Here is a 16,963-nt window from a genome sequence, read left to right as displayed (position 1 = left end):
CAGCCCCGAAAAAGTGCCGATCAGCTGGAAAGCGGCACAGGAGCTTCCGCTGAGCCCTGACAGCCCTGCAGCTCCAGCCGTCTCTCGCTCAGGCTTGTGCGGTGCTGCCACCGGTTCAGCTCATTCCCCTCCCCCGCTACCACTTTTCTAGGGTAGCATACCACCTGCCAGGTGCCAATGTACCAGAGGTGGTACCCGTACCACCGGTTGAAAAGCCCTGCTCTAGTCTAGTCTATTCCTGTGGGGCTCGGGAATGATAGGTGGAGTGCGACCGTCAGCATCAAACACGCAAGCACCAATTCAAGTGAGCTGCTGACTCAAGGTCTCGTTCTTTAGTAATTCATGCTGCATGCCCGGCTTCACGGAGACCGACCACCTGGGTCATTCTCCAGGGCGAGTCCACCGCCATTTGCAGTCCCTGCTGAGCACCCTGTTTCCAAAACATTCCCCCCCCCCGGTCTTGCTTCCATCTTTCTACTTGTCTTCCTCCTTCTTGCTAAAAATCTCCTCCTTGATACTCTTGGGGATGTAGGACTGCACGAGTTTGAAGAGGCTCCACTCGGAACGTCCAGAGGCTGCCGATCCCGCCGCGGAGGCGTCCTCCGCCTCTCTGTAGGGTGTCATCTCCTCACATTCTTTCGGGTCGTAGGCCCGCTGGATTTTGAGGATGTCCACCCGCTCCCGCGGAGCGGAAGAGGAGCCCTCCCCTGCTTGTGTCCGGATGGAGGAGCCGTCCTCGCATTCTCTGGGTTCGTGGGCTTTCTGGATCTCCAAGAGGTTCTTCGGCTGCTCAGGGGGGGGCTGTTTCTCTTCCTCCGGGGCCAAGGGGGGGACTTCGTTGTTGTTATTGCTCCTGTTGACCTCGAGCTTCAGAATGTTATCCCTGCTTGAAATCAAGTTGCTCTGAGTAGCGTATGGGACAGGGAGTGGGAATTCTTCCTTCTGGATAAGCGGCGGGACGTCTTCCTGGACGGATGGTGGGACCTCTTCTTCCTTCTGGACAAGTGATGGGACTACTTCCACCTGGACTGGTGGTGGGACCTCGTCTTCCTTCTGGACAAGTGATGGGACTACTACCACCTGGACTGGTGGTGGGACCTCGTCTTCCTTCTGGACAAGTGATGGGACTACTTTCACCTGGACAGGAGGTGGGACGACTGCTTCCTTCTGGACTGGAGGTGGAATGACGTCTTCCTTCCGGACAGGAGGCGGGAACTCTACCTTCTTGATGGAAGGTGCTTCCTTAATAGACATTCGGAGTGCCTCAATTTCCTCTTTCTCCTCCTTGCTGGGCAGTCTGTCGTCGTGACACTCTTGGGGCTCATAAGCCTGCAGGAGTTTCAGGATGTCCGCCCTGCTCGGAAGAGGGACGTCTTTTGGACCAAGAGTTGGGACTTCCGTTGGGTCAGACGATTCTTCGCAACCTTTGGGTTCGTAAGCCCGAAGGAGCTTCAGGATATCGTCTCTGCTGGGCAAGGCTTCTTCCACTTCCTGGGCGGGCGCGTCTTCCTCTTCCTTCTGGAGAGAAGAGGGGAGGTTCTTCTTCTCCAGCAGTCCTTGGATAGTGGAGATTTTGGGCACGTAGGTCTCCAGCATTTTCATGATGCCCCAGTTCTTTGACTCGTCCTTGCTCGGAGGGGACACGTCCTTCTCATCCCCGCTAGGAGTTGCGTCCTCCTTGCAACCTTGAGGCTCGTACGCCTCTTGGATTTTGAGGATGTCCTCCGATTCTCTTGAAGGTGGGGCCTCCTCCGCCTCCGCCGCCTCCTTCGCGAAAAGGGCTCCGTTGTAGCACTCTCCGGGATCGTAGGCTTTCTGGATTTTGAGGATGTTGCTCTCGATATCCCTCATGTCGAACGGGGGCATCTCTTCTTCGGCTTCACGCTCCGCCATGCTGTCGGGGGCCTCCTGCCTCCTGCTTAGGATGGGAGGGAAATAGTCCTTCAGCCACAGGAGGGCCTTGGGGCTTTGCAAGGCGAATTCCATGAGTTCATCCATCGAGCCTTGGGCTTCCGCCATGACGGCGAAGCTCTTGTTCAAGAGGCCGCTGGACAAGTCGCTGAAACAGTGGGCGGAGGCGAAGGAGGAGTGCAGCTCGCTCATATCACGACAGGTTTGGTACAGCTTGTTTTGGAGATTGGAGGGAAGATCCTTCAAGTTGGCCAACAGACTCTCATAAGTGTTCTTCAAGTTGCTGGTCAGGCTCCGGGACATCTCTAGCGTTTTGGTTTCTACCTGTTGGAACCAAAGGACATTCCTTCAGATGTATAGTCCCCCCCCTACCTGCTCGTCAAGCAGGTAGCAGACCTGGCCAGCTATTAAACCAACTAAAACTCAAGTCTGATATATTTCCATCAGGAAGATGGATAACCACCTCCTCACCGCGATTAGCAAAAGAACAGAGCAGTGGTTCTCAACCTGTGGGTCGGGACCCCATTTGGGGTCGAATGACCATTCCACGGGGGTCGCCAAACAATGCAGTCCGCCATTTCCCCCCCTTTTCCTTAGCTGTGCTACTCCCTTTTATTCTATTGGCTTTTGAAAGCCAATAGATTAGACTCTCTTGAATAGAGTCTAATTCTATTGGCTTTCAAAAGCCAATAGGAATTGTCCAGGCTGTCTCTGCCCTGCTGAGCCCACCAAAAGTCCCATTCTGCAAACGGTGCTGCACCAGTTGAGTAGTCCTCGACTTATGAGCGGTTGAGTAGTCCTCGACTTCCGACTGGTTGGGGGTCGTGGCATTAAAAAGATTGAGAACCACTGGAACAGAGGAATATCAATAGAAGAGAATGTAGCTCAGGGTTGAACTGTGGGGTCCTGGGTGCTCTCTGAGCTTGGTGGTTTTCTTGCAGGCGTCTCATGACCCAACTAGCTAACGTCATCAGTGCTGGAAGGGAGTCAGTGGGCTTTGTGGAGAGGAGAAGGAGGAGAACAATGACTGTGGGGTGCTTGGTGCTCTCTGAGCTTGCTTGTTTTCTTGCAGATGTTTCATGATCCTAACTAGGGAACATCATCAGTGCTAGAAGGGAGTCAGTGGGGTTTGTGGAGAGGAGGAGGAAAAGGGTTGTGGTAGCCTCTGAACTTGGTTGTTTTCTTGCAGATGTTTCATGAGTCAACTAGCTAACATCATCAGGGTTGCAAGGGAGAAGGGTTTGTGGAGAGGAGGAGGAGGACTGTGGGGTTCTTGGTGCTCTCTGAGCTTGGCTATTTCCTTGCAGAGGTCTCATGACCCAAATAGGTTACATTATCAGTGCTTGATTTGGATACTGTTTACTTCTTGATTATTGTTCTAGCATTAATATTGGTATTGGTGATCAAAGAACTACGAACTTAGACAAACTAACTAACAATAAACAGCCTAATTCAGGGACCACAAAGAACATCTCACCCACCCTGACAAGGCAAACCAGTAGTGTATAAAAAGAGAGCAAACCCCACATTCCCTTCTAGCACTGATGATGTTACCTAGTTCAGTCATGAAACGTTTGCAACAAAACAAGCAAGCTCAGAGAGCACCAAGGACCCCACAGTCGTTGTTGTCGTTGTTGTTGTCGTCATCCTCCTCTCCTCCTCCTCCTCCTCCTCCTCCTCCTCCTCCTCCTCCTCCTCCTCCTCCTCCTCCTCCTCTCTCCTCTACAATCCCCACCCCCTTCTAGCTCTGATAATGTTACCTAGTTGGGTCATGCAATGTCTGCAAGAAAACCCCCAAGCTCAAAGAGCACCAAGGACCCTCACAGTCGTTGTTATTGTTGTTGTCGTCATCCTCCTCTCCTCCTCCTCCTCCTCCTCCTCCTCCTCCTCCTCCTCCTCCTCCTCTCCTCTCTACAATCCCCACCCCCTTCTAGCACTGATAATGTTACCTAGTTGGGTCATGAAACATCTGCAAGAAAACCACCAAGCTCAGAGAGCACCAAGGACCCCCACAGTCTTCCTCCTCCTCCTCCTCCTTCTACCCCACATTCCCTTCTAGCACTGATGACGTTACCTAATTGGATCATGAAACGTCTGCAACAAAACCAGAAAGCTCAGAGAGCACCAAGGACTCCACAAATGAAACGATCTTCACCCTAATGAAATTAGAAATCAATGGGTTGCTGAACTAGATCAGATCAGATCAGATAAGATGATAAGATAGGATAGGATAGGATAGGATAGGATAAGATAATCTTTATTGTCATTTTTTTACTGTGGGCACAACGGCACACATCAAAAATGAAATTTAGTTGCCCGCTCTCAAAGTGAAACACATACATGACCCACACCTAAACATAACTATATACAACATATGTGTAGACCCACACCCTTACATATATATAGCAAATAAATACTAAATACTGTCCATCTTGAATATATAACGGCCACCCAGTTGTCAAGATTTTGGTAGCCAAAGCCAGTGGGCTTCAAAAGGCTTTGCAGAAAATTTCAGAAGATTCTTACGTTGAACTCTGGAGAAGCTTGATAAGCAGAGATATCCTGCTAATTTCTTTCTGTACTAGCCCGCTAAGGCTAAAGTCTTTTGACTGTATACTTATGGTGAGTATTTTTTTGTTTGCAACTTGTGATTTGTGCTGGCTTAACCTCTTTAAAATATGAAAATTTTATGTAACATCTGAGTAAAAACATCCAGCGTGAAACACACTTTTCTGGTGGACAAAGTTGAGGGCAGAGTATTCCAGATTTTCAATTTCTAGCTTTATTATTATTATTTTTTTGCTTTGTGTGGGTTTAAATATTAGCCTTTTTTCCCCCCCTGTGAAGCCAGATCTCATTCTCCCGTATAGGTAGTCCTTGACTTACAACCATTCGTTTAGCAGCTGTTCAGAGTTACAGCTGCGCCGAAAAAAGCGACTTACAACCAGTCCTCGCACTTATGGCCACTGCAACATCCCCACAGACACATGATCAGAATATGGGCAGCTTGGCAACCGGCACGTATTTGCGATGGTTGCAACGTCCCTCGGTCACGTGATCTCCATGTGTAACCTTGCCCTCCGGCTTTGAACAAGCAAAGCTAATGGGGAAAAGACAGATTCGCTTAATGACCACACAATTCACTTAACAACTGCGGCGGTTTGCTGAAAAAAATGTGGCAAAGAAGGTTGTGAAATCGATTGTGGTCGTAAAACGAGGACTACCTTTATTCGCCTTTTTGAGACTCGGCATCCTGTGAGTGGGTTAGCATCCCAGAATCCTGATTGGGAATTTTAAGAGTCGGAAGTCTCCAAATTCAAGAAGTACCGTATATTCCAGCGTATAAGACGACTTTTGAGAGCGTTGAAACCGCCTCTAAACTCGGGGGTCGTCTTATACGCCAAGTCGTCTTATACGCCGGATAAGGTAGTTTCTGGCGTATAAGACAACTTTCTAGGCATGCGATTCGGCATCGATCGTCTTATACGCCAGAAATACTGGTAGTTTCTGGCGTATAAGACAACTTTCTAGGCATGCGATTCGGCATCGATCGTCTTATACGCCAGAAATACCGGTAGTTTCCGGCGTATAAGACAACTTTCTAGGCACGTGACTCGGCGTCAATGGTCTTGCGACTCGGTGTCGATCATCTTGCGACCCGGCGTCGAACTAGAGGGTTGTCTTATACGCCGGGTCGCCCTATACGCCGGAATATACGGTAATGTTTTGTTTCCCCGCAGAGAAGGATACGGAGATAGCCTTGAAATGGATCTGAGTCGGTCATTGAGGGGAAAAAAAATCTGTTTAGCTGGGAAGCGAGAAGCAAGTGAGGAAGAAATTCAAGTTTGCCCCACTTTGATTCTCTCTGGTTTAAGAAGGTGATGGGGAAAAATTGTCAGGCTCCTGAGAATCTGTTATCGTACCTTATGACAAAGAGAGTCTCCATAGCTCAGTGCTTCTCCAACCAGTTCCCAAAATTCCCTAGCCAGCCTTGGGATACCCATAGGAACAGTGTAGTCGTCCTTACGTTGTCTCTTTCCTGACCTGGCTTGCCTTGGAAAGCTAATTTTCAAGATTCTACATTGCTGCAGTCATAAAACTGATCCTAAGCAAGGTTAGGCGGTCAACCTATTGTCTAAAGCACCTGAAAGCTGGACAAGAAACAATGGATGGAAACTAATCAAGGAGAGAAGCAACCTGGGATTAAGGAGAAACTTCCTAACAGTGTGGACAATTAACCAGTGGAACAGCTTGCCACCAGAAATTGTGGGTGGTCCATCACTGGAGGTTTTTAAGAAGAGACTGGACAGTCACTTGTCTGAGATGGTATAGGACAGGTTCAGCTGCTTGAGCAGGGGCTGGATTAGACCTCCAAGGTCCCTTCCAGCTCTATTCTATTCTATTCTATTCTATTCTATTCTATTCTATTCTATTCTATTCTATTCTATTCTATTCTATTCTCTATTCTATTCTATTCCAGCTATTCTATTCTATTCTATTCTATTATTCTATTCTATTCTATTCTATTCTATTCTATTCTATTCTATTCTATTCTATTCTATTTCAATAAAGATTCTATTCTATTCTCAATTTCTATTCTATTCTATTCTCAATAAGATTCTATTCTATTCTATTCTATTCTCAATAAAGATTCTATTCTATTCTATTCTATTCTATTCTATTCTATTCTCAATAAAGATTCTATTCTATTCTATTCTCAATAAAGATTCTATTCTATTCTATTCTATTCTATTCTATTCTATTCTATTCTATTCTATTCTATTCTATTCTATTCTATTCTCAATAAAGATTCTATTCTATTCTATTCTCTATTCTATTCTATTCTATTCTATTCTATTCTATTCTATTCTATTCTATTCTATTCTATTCTATTCTCAATAAAGATTCTATTCTATTCTATTCTATTCTATTCTCAATAAAGATTCTATTCTATTCTACTCTATTCTCAATAAAGATTCTATTCTATTCTCAATAAAGATTCTATTCTATTCTATTCTCAATAAAGATTCTATTCTATTCTATTCTATTCTCAATAAAGATTCTATTCTATTCTATTCTATTCTATTCTATTCTATTCTATTCTATTCTCAATAAAGATTCTATTCTATTCTATTCTATTCTATTCTATTCTATTCTATTCTATTCTATTCTATTCTATTCTATTCTATTCTATTCTATTCCAAGGTCCCTTCCAGCTCTATTCTGATTCTGATTCTTGAAAGAGGACAGCAGTTGATACTACAAATGCTGCAAATGTCGTGTGTCTGCACATTCCTCATCAGGGAAATGGGTAGCCATCTCCCCCACAGCACCAAGAGAGGATTAGCAAAAGAATCAAAGCATCTGGACCCTAACAAAATCAGAAGTGAATGGCCCATTGAAGGAAGAAGCATCCAGTTGCCAAGATCTTTCCCTTTCAATAAATCAAGTTAAAGAAGAATCTGGCTTTTAAGAGGTTAGCGGCTGCTAAGGGAAGAGCGAAATGAATCTGCCTTTGCTAATTTGCCACTTCATCAACACTCTAGATTGCAGTCTGAAACCATCCACATGATATAGGAATTCTAGTCTTATCAGCTTCCAGATTAGGGGGATAAAAGTCCAGGACTGGCTGGGGAATTCTGGGAGTTGAAGTCCGCAGAGCTTCAGGTGAGCAAGGTTGAGAAAAGGGGGTAGTAGTTCCCCACCGCACTGGGGGGGGGGCACTGAAGGGGATACTTCGGTATGAGTTGCTGTTCTGCGTTGTGTTCCGAGATTCGAAGCCCAGAACAGGGACTCATGCAGAGGCAGCCTGTCCAGTTTGTGCGGTGGGGTGTCGTCAACGTAGTGACCGCTGAGACATTTGCACCGATAACGTTAAGACTTGGGGAAGGGGTGTGGGGGGGCAAGGAAAACTTACTTCGGAGGCGATATCTTCTTCACTTCTAGCCATCCTTAACAGCAAGTCGTCTTCATCGCAACCAGGACTTGTTAGAGTGATGTGAGCCACGTCTCTGTGGACCTTCTCCTTGGCCACAGGGGTCAATGCTACCTTCTTTGGTGGCTTGGGGACTTCCGGTGGAGGGGTGGGTGGCTTCTCGGGCTCCACTTCTGCTGGAGGAGTTGGTGGCTTCTCTGGCTCAATCTCTTCTGGAGGAGTTGGTGGCTTCTCTGGCTCAACCTCTTCTGGAGGACTTGGTGGGACCTCTGGCTCAACCTCTTCTGGAGGACTTGGTGGCACTTCAGGCTCAACCTCTTCTGGAGGAGCCTCGGGCTCAACCTCTTCTGGAGGAGCCTCGGGCTCAACCTCTTCTGGAGGAGCTTCGGGCTCAACCTCTTCTGGAGGAGCCTCAGGCTCAACTTCTGGAGGAGCCTCGGGCTCAACCTCTTCTGGAGGAGCCTCGGGCTCAACCTCTTCTGGAGGACTTGGTGGCACTTCAGGCTCAACCTCTTCTGGAGGAGCCTCGGGCTCAACCTCTTCTGGAGGAGCTTCGGGCTCAACCTCTTCTGGAGGAGCCTCGGGCTCAGCCTCTTCTGGAGGGGCTTCGGGCTCAGCCTCTTCTAGAGGAGCCTCGGGCTCAGCCTCTTCTGGAGGAGCTTCGGGCTCAGCCTCTTCTGGAGGAGCTTCGGGCTCAGCCTCTTCTGGAGGAGCCTCGGGCTCAGCCTCTTCTGGAGGAGCTTCGGGCTCAGCCTCTTCTGGAGGAGCCTCGGGCTCAGCCTCTTCTAGAGGAGCCTCGGGCTCAGCCTCTTCTGGAGGGGCTTCGGGCTCAGCCTCTTCTAGAGGAGCCTCGGGCTCAGCCTCTTCTGGAGGGGCTTTGGGCTCAGCCTCTTCTGGAGGAGCCTCGGGCTCAGCCTCTTCTGGAGGAGCCTCGGGCTCAGCCTCTTCTGGAGGAGCCTCGGGCTCAGCCTCTTCAGGAGGAGCTTTGGGCTCAGCGTCTTCTGGAGGACTTGGCAACTTTTCAGAGCTGACGTCTGGTGGCGGCGTGACTTCTTCGGTCGGCAGTATCTCAGTCTCTGCAGAAAACGTTGGCACCATCTCTGGGGTCTCACCCTGAACAGGAGCTTCCTCCTTGCTGCTGATCGATATAGACACCCCCATTTCTTCGATCTCGCTGCTCTGGGCGAGTCGCGGACCGATTTCGTCAACACTCTGGCCGGGGGAGAAGCTTTCGGTTTGCAGGCTCACGGACTGCTGCTGGAGGGAGTTCCTCTGACTCCATTGGATGCTGATTTCAGTCAGCTTCTCGAAACTTTTCTGGTAGTCCATCGCGTCCACACGTTGGACCTGTCCAATCTGGGGGAGCCCACCATGCAAACGGGGGAGAGGAAGGAAGAAAAGATGAAGTCACGGGTTGGTTGGGGGGGAGATAAACATGCAAAGATGGGGGGGTCCTTGCTGCTCTCTGAGCTGGGCTGTTTGCTTGCAGACGTTTCATTACCAAACTAGGTAACTTCATCCGTGCAAGGGCTGCAAAGATGCTTGACACAAACCCCGGAAGCCTGTGCTTTTTAACCTAACCTACTGAATCTGGAGTAGAGCTGCTGAATCTGGATTAGAGATCTCCAGAAGGCTAATGAGTTGGGAGGTTTATGGGAACCGAATACAGATAGTCCTTGACTTATGGCTACAACTGAGCCCAAAGTTTCTATTGTTAAGTGAGACACTTGTTAAGTGAATTTTGCCCCATTTCTTGCCGCCGTTGTGAAGCGGATCACTGCAATTGTGAAGTTAGGAACACGGTTGTTAAGTGAATCTGATTTTCCCCAATGACTTGGCTGGTCAGAAGGTTGCAAAAGGGGATCACAGGACCACGGGGAGACCACAATGGTCGTTAAGTGTGAAAAATAGTCATATGTCACTTTTTACAGTGCCGCTGTAATTTTGAGCAACCACTAGTTGGTAGAGTTTCAACAGACTTTTTACTGTAATTCTGACAGAACAATTAGCCAATGGAACAGAAGTTGCCTCCAGAAATTGTTCAACTTCTGGAAGTTTTTAAAAAAGAAACTGGACAACCATTTGTCTGAAATGGGATAGGGTTTCCTGCTTGAGCAGGGGGTTGGACTAGATGACCTCCAAGGTCCCTTCCAACTCTTCTATTCTATTCTATTCTATTCTACTCTACTCTACTCTACTCTACTCTATTCTACTTACTCTACTCTACTCTACTCTACTCTATCTACTCTACTCTACTCTATATTCTATTCTATTCTATTCTATTCTATTCTATTCTACTCTACTCTACTTACTCTACTCTACTCTACTCTATCTACTCTACTCTACTCTACTCTACTCTACTCTACTCTATATTCTATTCTATTCTGTTCTGTTCTATTCTATTCTATTCTATTCTACTCTACTCTACTCTACTCTACTCTACTCTACTCTACTTACTCTACTCTACTCTATCTACTCTACTCTACTCTACTCTATATTCTATTCTATTCTATTCTATTCTATTCTATTCTATTCTATTCTATTCTATTCTATTCTATTCTATTCTATTCCAAAATATTGTTTGGTCTTTCAAGTGGCTGATTGGTATTTTTCAGGCTGGATCTGATAGCTTTGAGCATTTCTTTAGCAAGGTAAAAAAATTGACCACAATTTAGTCCTCAACTTATGACTTATGGCTTAGCTTAGTTACAATCAGGGCTTTTTTTCTCATAGAACTCCCAGAATGGAGTTCCGGCACCTTTTTTGGATGGAACCTTGTAGGGTAGGCAAGGTGGGTTGTATGACGTATGTGAGATCTGGCACCTTTTTTTTTTTTTTTTTTAGAAAAAAAGCACTGGTTACAATGGATCTTAATGGGGGTGAACTTCCCACCAAGATCTGCTGCTTGCCCCTCCCCCATGATCATGTGACTTTGAGCACTCGGCAACCAAGCCATATTATGGCCATTTGCAGGATCCTGTGGTCATGTGACTCCATTTTATGACGTTTTTGCTGAAAACCAGCATTTACTTCCAGTTTTCAGCAAAATCATCCCTTACCAAGTCCCCCCCAAAATATCAATATCAAATACAGACCCAATTTATGATGGTCATCTTTAATTTTAAACAAATATATTTTGATTTTTTTTAAATTAAAAAAAATTAAGTTAAAATTTTTAAATTGAAAATATTTTAACATTTTTTTTAAATTTGAAAATGCTCAAATTTTGTTAAATGTTTTACAAATTATTTTTAATTAAAATTTAATTAAAAATAGTTTTTAAAATTTTTTTAAATATAAAATGTTAATTTTTTTAAACAGAAGCTTAAAATTTTTAAATTGAAAATATTTTAACTTTTAGATGTTTCAAAATTAAAAATGTTATTTTTTAATATATAATGCTCAAACTTTTTAAACGTTTACAAATTATTTCTTCATTAGAATAGTTTTTTTTAATTTAAAAAACATTTTTTTAAAAATTAAAACGTTAAAATTTTTAAATTAAAATGTTAAAATTTTTAAATTTAAAATATTAAAACTTTGAAACATTAACAAAGCTTAACGTTTTAAAATTTCAAATATTTTAACTTTTTCAAAATTAAACCTGGGAGTTGCTTTCATCTTAAAAAGTTTAACTTTTTTTAAAAAAGTTTTACCCATGTAATTTTTAAATTAAAACCTAAAGTTCTTTAAATTTTAAAAAAACTTTTTGAAGTTTTAAATTAAAAAAATTTAAATTTAAAAAACTCAGACTTTTAGGTTTTTAAATGTTAAGCATTTAAATCTTTTTAAGTTAAAAAAACATTTGTAAACGTTTTACCCATTTAATTTTTAAATTAAAATCTAAAGTTCTTTAAATTTAAAAAAAACTTTTCAAAGTTTTAAATTTAAAAATTTTAAAATTAAAAAACTCAAGACTTTTAGGTTTTTAAACATTAAGCACTTAAATCTTTTTAAGTTAAAAAAAAAACATTTGTAAAAGCTTTGCCATTTTTAACATTTTAAAAAATGCACCCATCCCAGAAGGCAATAGTAGAAGACGGAAAAGGGAGGCGGAGCTTACCAAATCAATGGTTTGCTGGAGCTGTGCCAGATTGTCTTCGGTGTTCTTCCGGGCCAACCTTAGCTTGCTCAACGCCATCATGTAGGCTCGCTGGCGGAGTTTCCCGGAGAGGTTGCTGATGCGGGCGAAACACACCTGCATCTCATGATCGGTGGTGGAATCGTCCAGCTCTTCTACTGCTTTCTTCAGGTTTGCTGAGCAGGCAAGCACACAAGCAGACAACCTCACTTTAGAGTCCTTGTGATGGCCCAGGGCACAGCACCGAGGCAATGCAAACCGCCATTTAATTGCTCCAAATTTCCCCCAAATGCTCCCACGTTTCTGGCCAGCCTCCAAACAAAGGAAGACACACACACCTTCAGCCTCCTCTGGCTGCAAGCAGTTTCACATACAGCCTGATTAAGAGAGGAATTTACTCAAGGCCACGGAGATAACAAGGAATGACACATACAGCATAAACCTAACGAGTCTGTGTGAATACATGCTTGCCTGAGCAGTTTCAAAAGGGAAGCCAAAATACAGTCTGAGATCTTTGAACATCCAAGCAACGTTGTCAGCCAGTCCAAGGGTCAGAGTTTCCGGGTTTCCAAGCAGAAGTGACAGAACAAGAGATCAGCAACAACACACACAAAACTCTAAGGAATCAGCATTTGTGTCAGAATCCAATTATATTTCATCTTTAATTATCAAACATAGAAACTCCCAATTCTGCCTTCTCTGGATTCTGCCATAAGAGGGAGAAAAGGGGGAGAGCAAAGGGGCTTTATGGCCCTCACTTCCTTCAGCACACTTCAAAGGACTGAATGTGTGTTTATTGTGGCCTCTAAGCTTTAACATATCAAAGAAGAGTAATTGCCTTTCATGTAGTTATCTGAAGTCTCCATCCAGACGGAAGAAGAAAGGGGATGGAATTGTGATACTTGAAACTATCACTGGAAGGGGGGTTGATTGGGTGGGACTACTGGGGAACCCCTTAAAACCTTGAATGGGAGAGCTTGAACCCCAAGTCCTGTCTAGCATGCCTGCAACCATTTTCTCTTAATAAAGGATTCCTGTTGGAAGAATTATTCCAAGAGTTCTGTCTTCTTAAGATGCAAAGTGGGGTGGGTCCTCACATTAGACAGGACTTGCAAAATTAATCCACCTGGAAGGAAGACCCTTGCCGGGGGATTTTGCAAAAATTTACCATGTCAGACAATGGAGCAAAAGAGGGGGAAAACTCCCTGGAAAAAGAGCCGCTGACCCAGTTGGAACCTTGCCAGATGTTGGGATCCGAGAGGCCAGATTCCTCAGGAGAAGAAGTGGTGGAGACACAGGACCACAAGCCTCGCTGGTCGATGGGCGTTGGAAAGAAAAGTGAGTGGGGAAAGGAATCAAGAAAGGTGACCCTGAGACGGGGGACCAAGCAACCAGAATGGAAGCAGGAGATGGAGAAATCCCTGCACGCAAGTGAAGAGGGAGGAAGCTGGGCACCGTACTCAGACTGGATCCTAGAGAAAGCTATTGACCTGATGAAGAGAACTCTCAGCTCCCTAGGAGAGGAGAATACTGAGCCCTACGGCCGCCCCAGTTCCTGGAGCCGCAAAGGGAGAGACACCGAGGGGGACGTGGAACCTGCAACCCCAGGGACATCTACTGATCCAGGAGCTCCCACCCCCTACCGGACCACAGATGGCAATCTGGACGGAAGACACTACCACCCACAACAGAGACACCGATCCATTCCAAGACATCCACCGTTGGAAGTGAAATTCAAAGGGGAGCCAACACGCTTGGGATTTTTCCTAACCCAAGTCCTCAGCTACATGGAGGAATATGGGCAGGATATTCCCAGCGACAAAGCCCGCATCCGGATCGTGCAATCTGCCCTGGATGGACCAGCTGCGGATTGGGTAGTGAACTTGCATGACTCCAATGCCCCAGAACTCAGTAACTTCAACCGTTTCATGTCCTCTTTGAGAAGACGATTTGCAGACCCCCTGGCTGATCGCAAAGCCCGTGAAAAAATAACAACGATGAGGCAGGGCAAACGCCCAGTGGCTGAGTATACACAAGAATTCCGGGGCCATTGCCAGCAAACTGAATTGGCAAGAAGACATCCTCCTTAGCCATTTCAAAGACGGACTAAATTATGATCTATATGACGCTTGCCTGCCCCGAGGGGACCCACACCGACTTGAGGAATGGTACATCTTGGCAGAGGAAGCAGAGATCGACATAATGAAGAGGCACCGCCGAGGAAAACAATGGAGCCGCCCCCCGCCTGAGCTGACACACCAACCGGTGAAATCATCGGATACAGCCAAGAAGCAAATGAGATGTTTCAAGTGCGGAAGAGAAGGGCATCGAGCTGTAGAATGCCGCTCAAAGGCCCCCCAGCACAACCAAGACAGATCCCCAATCAACAAACCCGGAAAGTATTCAGCTAAGCCAAAAGAAACGGCCATGAGAATGATGGAAATTGCAGAAACCCCCACCTCTGCTCACCAAAGGGAAAGGACTCCAGCCTACACCACAGGGCCGGTGGATGCCTCAGAGGACAGCTCGGAGGGCGAACCCCTGGTAAGTGGATGCATCACACCCATCTTCAAAACAGTGACTATATTAATCCCCCCCATGCCCGAAGCTGTGAAGGTGAAAGCCTTAATAGACTCTGGCTGTACCCGCTGCCTCATTAGCCCAACACTAGTGGGGAATCTGGGCATCCCATCCAGGAGACTGGAACAACCAATCTCATTTGGCCAGCTAGATGGATCCATAGCAGGGGGGGTGCCAGCTACCCTAGCCACTTTGCCAATACATCTCTCCATGGGCAACCATGAAGAGGACTTAACGTTTGTGGTGACCCCAGGTATGGAATGCCCAATGATTCTAGGGATGGAATGGTTGAAAAAATGGAACCCCTGGGTAAATTGGAGGACGACAGAAATCAAATTCCCGACGGGGGACCCTATGGACTTAAAACCCCCCCAAATGTTTCCCCCCCCCATCCCCTCCCTTCTTTTTTCCCTTTCTCTTCGTCTTCCGCGCTTTCTCCCTTTTTTCCTCCCCTTCTATTCCTCCCCTCTCCTATCGTATTCATTGCTTTCCCCCTTGCGGCGTCAGTGGTTCACGTGGCCGGAGGAGGCTACCAGACTATCAAGAATAGAAGAAAGCATTCCATTAGAGAGGAAATAATGATTAACAGTAAAATCACCAGAGGAATATAGGACCTTGCTGAAGGTCTTCACCGTGAGGATGAGGGCGAATGAGCTTCCCCCCCACCGACCCAACAGACTGTACACATTGAATTACAAACAGCCTGGGCAAAAACTCCCGAAGGCCCAGATTATACTCCATGAGCCCAAAGGAGAAGGAGGAAATGGAAAGATTTTTAAAAAAAAAACCTGGAGAGAGGTTTCATTGAGCCAGCCAAGCCTAAAGTGGCTGCCCCGGTCCTTTTTAGAGAGAAGAAGGATGGCTCTTTACGTTTATGCGTGGATTATAGGGCCCTGAACACAATCAGTGAAAGCAACCTTTACCCGCTGCCCCTCATGAAAGACATGCTGTCACACCTATCGAAAGGGAAAATTTTTTCTAAACTAGACTTAAGGGAAGCTTACTATCGAGTGAGAATCAAGGAAGGGGACGAATGGAAGACTGCATTTAACTGCCCCATGGGTGCTATCAATTCAAAGTCTTGCCATTTGGATTACAAGGGGGCCCTGCAGTCTTTATGCAATTAATCAATGACGTTCTAAGGGAGCACCTGTTTAAGGTGGTCCTTGTTTACTTGGACGACATTCTTATCTTTACCGAAACAAAAGAAGAACACGTCAAACTTGTCAGAGCGGTTTTAAAGAAGCTGCGAGCCGCCCACCTATATGCCAAACTCTCAAAATGCGAATTCCACCAGGAAAGGATAGACTACCTAGGCTATCGCATATCCACACAGGGCATTGAAATGGACCCAGAGAAGGTCAGAGCAGTATTAGAATGGGCACCACCCCGCACAAGAAAGCAACTACAAAGTTTCCTGGGCTTTGCAAATTTTTACCGCCAATTCATCCCCTCATTTGCACAGATAGCCTTGCCCCTCACTAACTTACTAAAGACGAAGGGAACATCCTCAGTAAAACCTAGCCAGCCACTAAAATGGACAATGGAGTGCCAAGCAGCGTTTGAGAGACTAAAGAGACTTTTTTCTGCCGAACCAGTACTAAGGCACCCAGACATGGACAAACCCTTCATAATACAGGCAGATGCAAGTGATGTGGCAGTGTGGGCTGTGCTATTACAAGAAAATGATGATGCAGTATTGCAACCCTGTGCATATACATCTAAGAAACTCACGGAAACAGAACAGCGCTGGCCCGTATGGGAGAAGGAGGCTTATGGGATACGTTGGGCATTACTCACGTGGCGACAGTTCCTGGAAGGCAACAAAATCCCCTTCCAGGTATGGACTGATCACAAAATTTTAGAAGCCCTGAAAACTCCCAGGAAACTCAATCCCAAACAAGCCCGCTGGTCCCAGCATTTTCACCAATTCCAATTTAAGCTCAAACATTTACCAGGAAGTAAGAACTTCCTGGCAGATGCACTATCTCGCATGCCCCAATATAACAGCGCACGAACCACAGACTCTAGACCAATAATGGCAGAGTCACAACTGGCAGCGCCAGTAACCACAAGAACCCAAGACAAAATAAAACCACAACTGGACAGCCAAACTGGGATTGAATTCAGAAAAAGTTTGGAAACAGATGATTGGTTCCAGAAAAACAAACATGTGTGCACAATGAGAGACGGATTGCCTTGGGTAGGGGGAAAGTTATATATACCAACAACTCAAAGACTAACTTTCATGCAACTTTGCCATGACACAAAATCAGCAGGGCATTTTGGATTTGTAAAAACTTTACACTTAATTAAACGGCAATTTTTGTGGCCATCAATAAAAAAGGACATAGAAAGTTATGTTGCCAGCTGCCCAACCTGTGCATCAGCAAAGAGGTTGCAAGGGACATCGCCAGGGCTGTTACAACCAGTGGCAAGTCCCTCAGCCCCCTGGA

General features: G+C 45.7%; 1 protein-coding gene across 1 annotated transcript; it reads right to left on the bottom strand.

Annotated features, from left to right (window-relative positions):
• Nucleotides 1-253: 253 nt before the first annotated feature.
• On the bottom strand, nucleotides 254-12,354 carry LOC120303382 (titin-like). Its single transcript, XM_039332863.1, has 3 exons — nucleotides 11,910-12,354; nucleotides 7,829-9,202; nucleotides 254-2,235 (listed from the first exon to the last, which is right to left on the bottom strand). The coding sequence occupies exons 1-3, from the start codon at nucleotides 12,048-12,050 to the stop codon at nucleotides 475-477; spliced, it is 3,276 nt and encodes a 1,091-aa protein (XP_039188797.1). The 5' UTR covers nucleotides 12,051-12,354; the 3' UTR covers nucleotides 254-474.
• Nucleotides 12,355-16,963: the final 4,609 nt, after the last annotated feature.

Source organism: Crotalus tigris, unplaced genomic scaffold (genome assembly GCF_016545835.1).
Source record: "Crotalus tigris isolate CLP2741 ecotype Arizona unplaced genomic scaffold, ASM1654583v1 scf7180000024465.619267, whole genome shotgun sequence".
In the NCBI taxonomy this organism is placed as follows: Eukaryota; Metazoa; Chordata; class Lepidosauria; order Squamata; family Viperidae; genus Crotalus; species Crotalus tigris.
The sequence above is the reverse complement of the archived record's forward strand: the minus strand, read 5'-3'. Positions and strand labels throughout refer to the sequence as shown.